Here is a 9,976-nt window from a genome sequence, read left to right on the forward strand (position 1 = left end):
GGCCGCAGCCGGGAGCGGGGCGGGATCGCGGCCCGGAGCGGGCCCGGGGCCGGGGATGGCGGTGCCCTTCGTGGAGGACTGGGACCTGGTGCAGACGCTGGGCGAAGGCGCCTACGGGGAGTGAGTGCGGCGGGGCCGGGGGAGGCGGGGTTGCTGCCGGCCGGGTCCGCCCCTTGCACGCCCCTGCCCTGCCCCTTGCGCGACCCGGGCCCCTGCCCTGCCCCTTGCGCGGCGCTGTCCCCTTACCCCCCCTTGCGCCACTTCCACATCCTCCGCTGCTTGTTCCTGCGTGGTCCTGCACGGCCACTGCGCGCCCTCTGTTTGCTCGCGTCTTGGCCATCACCTGCCGTGTGTGTGCTCTCACCTTGCCCGATCCGCTGCTCGCCCATCACGTGCCCACTGCTTGCCCACTCTGCGGTCGTTGCCTGCCCTTGTGTGCCCCCCGCTTGCCCATCACCTCCCCTTGCACACCCGCTGTGCCCCCCCTGCGTGCCCATCGTGCCCTGCCTGTGCCTGCATTCCCTGCCTGTTCCAGCCTGCTGCCTGTCTGCAGGCATTTGCTGGCCATTCCTTGCCTCCAGTGGCAATATTCCCTGCCTGCTGCCTGTCTCCAGTGGCAGCGTTCTCTCCCCATTCCCTGTCTGCTGCCTGTCTCTGCAGGAAGCACTCCCATGCCCATTCCCTGCCTGCTGCCTGTCTCTGCGAGAAGCATTCCCATGCCCATTCCCTGCCCATTCCCTGCCTGCTGCCTGTCTCTGCGAGAAGCATTCCCATGCCCATTCCCTGCCCATTCCCTGCCTGCTGCCTGTCTCTGCGGGAAGCATTCCCCTGCCCATTCCCTGCCTGCTGCCTGTCTCTGCAGGAAGCGTTCCCATGCCCATTCCCATGCCCATTCCCTGCCTGTTCCATGCCCGCCGTGCCCCCACTGACCCCAGCCCACCGCAGGGTGCAGTTGGCCGTGAACCGCCGCACCGAGGAGGCCGTGGCCGTGAAAATCGTGGACATGAAGCGCGCGGCCGAGTGCCCGGAGAACATCAAGAAGGAGATCTGCATCAACAAGATGCTGAGCCACGAAAACGTCGTCCGGTTCTACGGACACCGGCGGGAGGGGGCCACGCAGTACCTCTTCCTGGAATACTGCCGAGGCGGAGAGCTCTTCGACCGCATCGGTGAGGCACAGGGGCATTTAGGGGCGATGGGGCATCCTAAATTGTCGTCCCCACACGGCTGAGGACTGCTCTTCTTCTTCCCCATGTGCAGAGCCAGATGTTGGGATGCCAGAGCCGGAGGCGCAGCGGTTCTTCCAGCAGCTTATTGCTGGTGTGGTGAGTGGTGAGCGGCAGTGATGCCAGTGGTGATTCCTGCATGGTGCTGACCCTTCCCATAATTCCTGCATGGTGCTGACCCTTCCCGTAATTCCTGCATGGCGCTGACCCTTCCCGTGATTCTCTCACAGCACTGACCCTTCCCGTGATTCCTGCATGGTGCTGACCCTTCCCGTGATTCCTGCATGGCGCTGACCCTTCCCATAATTCCTGCATGGTGCTGACCCTTCCTGTGATTCCTGCATGGCGCTGACCCTTCCCGTAATTCCTGCATGGCGCTGACCCTTCCCGTGATTCCTGCATGGCGCTGACCCTTCCCGTGATTCCTGCATGGCGCTGACCCTTCCTGTGATTCCCTTACAGCGCTGACCCTTCCCATAATTCCTGCATGGTGCTGACCCTTGCAGTGATTCCCTCGCAGCGCTGACCCTTCCTGTGATTCCTGCATGGCGCTGACCCTTCCCGTGATTCCTGCACAGCACTGACCCCTCCCGTGATTCCTGCATGGTGCTGACCGTTCCCATAATTCCTGCATGGTGCTGACCCCTCCCATGATTCCTGCATGGTGCTGACCCTTCCCGTGATTCCCATGTGGCGCTGACCCTCTGACCCTTCCCATGATTCCCTTACGGTGCTGACCCTCTGATCCTTCCTGTGATTCCCTCACGGCATTGACCCTTCCCGTGATTCCTGCACAGCACTGACCCTTCCTGTGATTCCTGCATGGCGCTGACCCTTCCCGTGATTCCTGCACAGCACTGACCCCTCCCGTGATTCCTGCATGGTGCTGACCGTTCCCATAATTCCTGCATGGTGCTGACCCCTCCCATGATTCCTGCATGGTGCTGACCCTTCCCGTGATTCCCATGTGGCGCTGACCCTCTGACCCTTCCCATGATTCCCTTACGGTGCTGACCCTCTGACCCTTCCCGTGATTCCCACACAGCACTGACCCTTCCCGTGATTCCCACATGTTGCTGACCCTTCCCGTGATTCCTGCACAGCGCTGACCCTCTGACCCTTCCCGTGATTCCTGCACAGCACTGACCCTCTGACCCTTCCCGTGATTCCCACACGGCACTGACCCTTCTCCTCCTCAGGTGTATCTGCACAGCATCGGCATCACCCACCGCGACCTGAAGCCGGAGAACCTGCTGCTGGACGAGCGAGGTGAGGGCAGGCGCGTCCCTCTCCGACCCCCGCTAAGTTTTCATTTCTTAATTTGTATTTTTCATTTGAGCGTTTAGTTTAAAGCTTTAGTTTGAATGCTTATGTTATGCAGTGGAATTTTTAATGTAGGGGTTTAATTTTATTCTGAATTTAAACTTTACTGTGCATTTTTAATCTAAAGTTTTTTTACAATTTTTCAGCTTCATTTCTTAATTTACGCTCTTATTTGAATCTGTGTTTTAATTTTAATTACTCCTTTCAATTCTATTTGTACTTTAGGTTCAAATTTTAAGTTCAACTTTTAAACTTAGGACTTGAAAATCTTAACATGAATTTTCATTTTAAACTCATTTTCAATCCAAAAATTTTAACCAGAAATTTTAGGCTTGAATTTATAAATTAAAATTTTGACTTAGATTTTGATTTAAATAGAAATTCAATTTGCATTTTAAATTAATTTCCTTCAGAGGGGTGGGGTAATTTCAGCTTTTGATTGGAAGCTTTAACCCGGCTTTTCCCTTTCCTTTGGGCCCAGACAACCTGAAGATCTCGGATTTCGGCCTGGCCACGGTGTTCCGGCACAACGGGCGGGAGCGGCTGCTGAACAAGATGTGCGGGACCCTGCCCTACGTGGCCCCCGAGCTGCTGCGGCGCCCGGAATTCCGCGCCGAGCCCGTCGACGTCTGGGCCTGCGGCGTGGTGCTGACAGCCATGCTGGCCGGAGGTGGGAATGTTGGGATGATGGCATTCACTGAGGGTGGTGTGCTGGTGCTTAGTGGAAGTGGGAATGTTGGGATGGATGGAATTCACTGAGGGTGGTGTGCTGGTGCTGGCCAGAGGTGGGAATGTTGGGATGATGGAATTCACTGAGGCTGATGTGCTGGTGCTCATGCTGGTTGGAATGTTGGGAATGTTGGGATGATGGAATTCACTGAGGCTGGTGTGCTGGTGCTGGCCGGAGGTGGGAATGCTGGGATGATGGAATTCACTGAGGCTGATGTGCTGGTGTCTGTGCTGGTTGGAATGTTGGGATGGATGGAATTCACTGAGGCTGATGTGCTGGTGCTGGCCGGAGGTGGGAATGTTGGGATGGATGGAATTCACTGAGGCTGATGTGCTGGTGCTGGTGCTGGTTGGAATGTTGGGAATGTTGGGATGGATGGAATTCACTGAGGGTGATGTGCTGGTGCTGGTTGGAATGTTGGGAATGTTGGGATGGATGGAATTCACTGAGGCTGATGTGCTGGTGCTTGTGCTGGTTGGAAGTGGGAATGTTGGGATGGATGGAATTCACTGAGGCTGATGTGCTGGTGCTGGCCAGAGGTGGGAATGTTGGGATGGATGGAATTCACTGAGGCTGATGTGCTGGTGCTGGTTGGAAGTGGGAATGTTGGGATGGATGGAATTCACTGAGGCTGATGTGCTGGTGCTGGTGCTGGCCGGAGGTGGGAATGTTGGGATGATGGAATTCACAGGGGGTGACATAAGGCCAGCAGAGGTGGGAATGGCTCTAGGAGTGTTTGGAATGTGTGTGATGTGTTCAGGGGGCGTGGGGGAAATGCAGGAGGGGCGCAGAGGACATGGGGAAGTATTTGTGGAATGTTCAGGAGTGTATCCATGGAATGCAGAAGGGGTGCACGGGTGAAATGTGTGAGGGAAAGTGCAGCAGGGGATCTATGGGATGGGGAAGGAGCACACACAGGATGGGAGGGATGTGTGAAACACAGAGTTGGAAGGTGTGGGATCCACAAAGGAGATGTGAAATACATGGAGAGAGGTGTTTGGAATATCCATAGGGTTGTATGGAAGGAATAGAGGGCTGCAGAAGGGGAATGTATGTGAGTGTAAGGGGGATGTATGAGAGGCAGAGGGGAGGTGTGGGATGCGTAGGAGAAGTTTGGGATGCAGGGAGTGGTATGGAATACGTGTGAGAAAACATGGGATGCGCAGGGAGGTGTGGGGTGCATGGGCAGCACACAGGATCCGTGGCAGGGCAGGGTCCCCTGGCACACCACGTCCCCACAGTGCCACATGTGTGCCTGGGGGGTGGCACCGGGGGTGACAGCAGTGACACCTCCCGCCAGAGCTGCCCTGGGACCAGCCCAGCGACAGCTGCCAGGAATACAGCGACTGGAAGGAGAAGAAAACCTACCTCCCACCTTGGAAGAAGATTGATTCGGCTCCCTTGGGTAAGCACCCAGCAGCTCCCTAAATATGCACAGATATACTCGCACAAATATATACCCAGATATACTCACACAAATATATACATAATACACAAATATATACATAATACACAAATTACGTACATATTTGTGTGAGTATTATGTATATGATATACACACAAATCACGCACACACCCCCTATTGTGTTCCACCCCCTCGTCTCCCCCAGCGCTGCTGCACAAGATCCTCACGGAGAGCCCCACAGCGAGGATCACCATTCCTGACATCCAGAAGGACCGGTGGTACAGCAGACCCCTCAAGAAGGGTAAGGGGCTGCGGGGGATCGCGCTGCTGGCCCCGAATTTGGGGATTATTGGTGTCCTGTCCCTTTGCAGATGTCAAGCGGGCTCGGCTCTCCTCGGGGGGAGTCACCGACTCCCCTGGAGGCTTCTCCAAGCACATCCGATCTGATACAGACTTCTCACCGGTGAAGGGAGCGCTGGGGTGAGCCTCTGCTTCCCTCCACACGGCTTTGCGATTCCTTGCGCGCCTCGGGCCCTTCCCGGCGTTTTCTCCGGGAGGCGGCCGGGCGCGAACCCCGCGCAACCCCTGCGATCGGCCCGGATCCTGCGAAAATCCCGGCGCAGCTCCCGCATCCGGCTCTCCCCGGAGCTCCTAACCCTTGTGTCCCCCCCTTGCCTTGCAGTGAGGACAAGGCAAGCTATTCCACGTCACAGCCGGAGCCCGGCACGGGCGGGATGCCTTGGGAGAGTGGCGCGGGAAGCATCGACCAGCTGGTGCAGGGCATCAGCTTCTCGCAGCCCGCCTGCCCCGAGCACATGCTGGTCAACAGCCAACTCCTGGGCACCCCAGGCTCCTCGCAGGTCAGGGGCTGCGGGGGGCTCCCGGTGCCGCCTGCAGCGTCGGGATGCTGCCTCGCGGCGTTCGGGACGCGGCCGGGCGAGGTTGATCCTCGCGGGGTTTCACCCTGCGGCGCTCGGGGGCCGCCCCGCGGAGTTTGGGGCGCAGCTTCGCCTGATGGGGAGTGTCAGGGAGCAGCTTGGCGTACCTGGAGGTGTAGCTTTTTGTTATTTATCGCCTCCAGTGCGGCTTTGCAGGATTTGGGGCGCGGCTTTTCAGTATTTTTTAGTTGCAGGGTGACACTTTGCCGTGGCTTTGGGGTGTCTGGGTTGTTTCATGTCCGGTTCACAGCACCGGGGTCCAGCGTTGCGTTGTATGAATTGGGTGAAACTTTGCATCATATATACGATGAGGAGGAGCAACTTTGCCATATTTATAGCGTCAGGGAGCAGCTTGGCAATGTTTGGGGTGTGGCTGGGTGAGGTTTATCGTCCTGGGGCGCAACTCTGCAGCATTTTGGGGGGCAGAGTCTCTACAACATCAGGATCCACCTGATGTTGCACCTTTTGTACTACTGGGGTGCAACTTTGCCTTGGATATGCAAGATTAAGAAGCAACTTCTGTTGTATTTATAATATCAGGGAGCAGCTGTTGGGGCTGTGGCTCTTGAATATTTACCACCTGAGGGAGTGAGGTGCAGGATTTGGGGTGCAACGTTGCAGTACTTGCAGTGTCAGTTTGTCACTTTGCCAGGGACTTGAGGACAGTTTCACGTCTGATTAACAGCACTGGGGTGCAGCATTGTGCTGCGTGAAATACTGGGGTGCAACTTTGCATGGGAAATACCGCATTAAAGAGCAACTCTGCTGTGTATGGAATATCAGGGAGCAACTTGACAAGGCTGGGATGCAGCTGTGAGTTTTATCCCTCGGGGTGCCACCTCCCAAGATTTGGAGTGCAAATGTGCATCGTTTATGGCATCAGGGTGCATTTTGTGCAGTGGTTGGGGGCTGCTTGTGGCGTTTGGGGGAGCAGCTTTGCATCAGGGTGCAGCTGGGCAAGGCTTGTCATCTCGGGGTGCAACCTTGTGGCATCTGGGGCACAATTCTGCAGTATTTTGAGTAATAAAATGCACCTTTCCAGTTCCAGGGTACAGCTCTGCAGCATTTGGGAGGCAGCTTCGCATCCAATTTACAATATTGGAGTCCATGGCTGCACTATTTTTACCTTTGGGGTGCAAATTTGCATCACTCACGTGCCATTAAAGAGCATTTTTCTGGTACTGGGGCTGCCTTTGTGCAGCATTTCCGGCGTTTGGGCTGCGGTTGTTGGCTTGTGCCATCAGGGGGTGCAGCTTTCCAACATTTCCTCACCGAAAGCCAGGATTTGTCAGAGCTGGGGCTGGAACCTGGTGGGGTTTATGGCCTTCCTGGCGGGATTTATAACCTTTGGAACGCTTTTCTGGGGCGGCAGAGCCCGTGGCAGCGGCTGGTGAAGCGGATGACGCGGTTCTTCACCAAGCTGGACGCCGACGGCTCTTACCGCGCGCTGAAGGAGGTGTGTGAGAAGATGGGATACGGCTGGAAGATGAGCTGCACCAACCAGGTGGGGCTCAGGGGATGGAACCGGGGCTGGCACCCCCCGAGCTGGGTCATCAGCGAACGATTCGAGGCACCCTCCCTCCCCTTCCCCCTTTGCAGGTCACCATCTCGACCACAGACAGGAGGAACAACAAACTCATCTTCAAGGTGAACCTGGTGGAGATGGAGAGCAGGATTCTGGTGGATTTTCGCCTCTCCAAGGTGCGTGGGGTCAGGGTGGGTGCCGGGGGCTTGGAGGGGTGCAGGGGATGTGAACCCCTGTCTGTCCCCACGCAGGGCGACGGCCTGGAGTTCAAGAGGCATTTCCTGAAGATCAAGGCCAAGCTCAGCGACATCGTCAGCACCCAGAAAGTCTGGCTGCCCGGCACCTGAGCCCTCACACCCCTTCTCTTCCTCCACCTCCTCCTCCTCTTCCTCCTGGCTGGGCCCTGGCAGCAGCACCCCAACGCTGTCAAGGTGTCCAACCGCCTGTTTTTAGGTTTTGAAGGTTCAATAAATCCCTGGGGGACGCACAGTGAGCCTGGTTCGCTCTCAAACCCACCGAAGGCGCGGCTTTGCTCAGCCGGCGTGAGCCCCACTGCCAAACCCCGCAGCCCTAGAGCAGCCCCAGGGTTTGGGAGCTGACCCCCCCCCCGCCCCCCGTTCCTGCCCTGTCACAGGGCAGCGCCTGCCCTCATTTTCCAGCCTCTCTAATTGCTTTTCGGAAGGACTAACGAGCCCCGGAGCTGCCAGGGGTTGTTAGCACTGGAGCGAGAGAGGAGAGGCAGGGATTAACCCCACCCCCCCAAAAAAGAGCATCCCCCCCCCCAAAAAAACACCCACCCCAAGGTGCAAACCCTGAGATATCATCACCACAATTCCTCCCTACAGCTGCATCCGTGTTTAATTAGCAACCCCAAAAAATGCACTTTTTACTTGTTTACCCCTTCTTAATTTTTTTTTTTTTTTTTTAACATCCCATTCCCCGGCTTTTTTTGTTTCCCCGGTGGGAACCCCGCCTTGGGCGAAGCAATTAGCGGCGATTTTTTAATTGCATATTTATATTGCAGCTGGGGAGCGAGACCCCGGCAGCGGGCGAGGGGAAAGCAGGAAGACGCCGCGCTCCGACCTTGTTTGCTTTTCAGCTGGGATTAAGCGCTTTTAATTGTCCCAGAGATCACAGATTGCGGCCAGGGGGGATAATTAGGCTGAATACAGGGTTTTCTGGTTCATTCCCCCCAGGAATTTATATTTCTAAGGGCATGAAAAAGAAAATCTTTGGGAATGCCTCGGGAAGGGGAGGGGTTGTGGAGGGATGTGCGAGGCTGGACACAACTCGCTGCACGAGTGGGTCTCGCTGTCAAAACAAATTAATTTTTCACCTGTTACCTGCTGTAAATGGGATATTTTGGGGGCACTTCCCCTCCTCCCCAGGATGCTTCAGGGAAAGTTGGACACCGCTTCTGCTCCACCATCATCTCGTGCGTTAACCGGGCGCCATTCCCGCGGGAATCGTTTTCAACCCTAATTTTTAGGCTCCTTTTGGGTTGTTTGTTTTTTTTTTTTAACTCCGCGGAAGGGGATCCTTTCCCCTTTCGGGGTGCGTGGGGGAAACTCCAGCGGGGGATAAAAGGTCCGTGTTCCTCTGTGGCCGGCCGGGGCGGCCGTGCCGAGCGGGGCCCTGAACTGAAAGCGCCCTTTGTGCGGCCCCGCCGGGGACCCGGCGCGCTCGGAGGCACCGGAGCGTGGCGAATCCTTAAACCAACAGCACGGCCGGGGCGGGCGGCCGGGGGCTTCTGCCCCCACCTCATCCCGAATTCATGGCGCTCCAGCGGGAACTGGGGGTCCCACCGACCCTCGTCCTCCTCGCCGCGTCCCGGGAGAGCGGTTTGGGATGCAGGGTTGGGGATGAGGAGCTGGATGCAGGATGGAGGGTTCAGGATACGGGGGATGGAGGATTTAGGGTGTGGGTGTTGGTTGTGGGACGGGGAATTTGGGATGCAAGTGTGGGGCGTAGGGTTTGGGATGTAGGCTGTGGATGCAGGATTTAGGAGGTAGATGCAGGATGTGAAACAATTTATAATGCAGATTTAGGATTCAGGCTGTGGATGGAGGCTTTAGGACGTAAGTGCAAGATGTGAAACGGAATTTATGATGCAGATACAGGACTTAGGGTTTAGGCTGTAGATGCAGGATTTAGGATGTAGATGCAGGATGTGAAACAATTTATAATGCAGATTTAGGATGGAGGCTTTAGGATGTAGGTGCAAGATGTGAAACGGAATTTATGATGCAGATACAGGACTTAGGGTTTAGGCTGTAGATACAAGATTTAGGATGTAGATGGAGGATGTGAAACAGAATTTATAATGCAGGTTTAGGATTCAGGCTGTGGATGCAGGATTTAGGATGTAGATTCCGCGTGCAGGATAGAGTATTTAGGATTTAGACACGGGATGCGGCAGAGGATTTGGGATGTAGGTGGGGTCGTAGGATTTAGGACACAGATGCAGGTTTCAGGACACAGATATGGAACACAAGATTTAGGATGTAGATGTGGGACAGAGGATTTGGGACGTAGATACAGGATCTGGCACAGAGAACTTGGGATGCAGAGATGGGACATAGGATTTAGGATGAAGATGCAAAACACAGGATGGAGGATCCAGGATGCAATTGTGGGATAGAAGATTTAGGATGTAGATGTGGGATAGAGCATTTGGGAGTTACATGGAGACTTTGGATTTCAGATGTAGATACAGGATTGAGGATTTAGGATGCAGATATGGAACACAGGATTTAGGACATAGATGCAGGATGGGGGATGGACAATTTAGGATTTAGATGGGGACAGTATGTAGGTGAAGGATGCAGG

At 55.5% G+C, this 9,976-nt stretch overlaps 1 protein-coding gene across 1 annotated transcript; it reads left to right on the plus strand.

The window, feature by feature from the left end:
• The first annotated feature begins 1 nt into the window (after window position 1).
• Window positions 2–7,627, plus strand: CHEK1 (checkpoint kinase 1). Its single transcript, XM_040085123.2, has 12 exons — window positions 2–120; window positions 946–1,169; window positions 1,261–1,325; window positions 2,426–2,495; window positions 3,031–3,219; window positions 4,580–4,684; window positions 4,890–4,985; window positions 5,056–5,164; window positions 5,367–5,544; window positions 6,995–7,126; window positions 7,222–7,323; window positions 7,399–7,627. Exons 1-12 carry the CDS (start codon window positions 56–58, stop codon window positions 7,492–7,494), a joined length of 1,431 nt encoding a protein of 476 aa, XP_039941057.1. The 5' UTR covers window positions 2–55; the 3' UTR covers window positions 7,495–7,627.
• The last annotated feature ends 2,349 nt before the right edge of the window (window positions 7,628–9,976 follow it).

The sequence above is a fragment of the Hirundo rustica genome, chromosome 23, assembly GCF_015227805.2.
Source record: "Hirundo rustica isolate bHirRus1 chromosome 23, bHirRus1.pri.v3, whole genome shotgun sequence".
NCBI classification, from domain to species: Eukaryota; Metazoa; Chordata; class Aves; order Passeriformes; family Hirundinidae; genus Hirundo; species Hirundo rustica.

Excerpts from the sequence above, each read along its gene's own strand:
- CHEK1 (XM_040085123.2), top strand. The coding sequence starts at position 56 with ATGGCGGTGCCCTTCGTGGAGGACTGGGACCTGGTGCAGACGCTGGGC. Across the intron at positions 4,685-4,889 it reads GATTGATTCGGCTCCCTTGG|CGCTGCTGCACAAGATCCTC; the intron begins GTAAGCACCCAG and ends CGTCTCCCCCAG. Across the intron at positions 7,324-7,398 it reads TGGATTTTCGCCTCTCCAAG|GGCGACGGCCTGGAGTTCAA; the intron begins GTGCGTGGGGTC and ends GTCCCCACGCAG.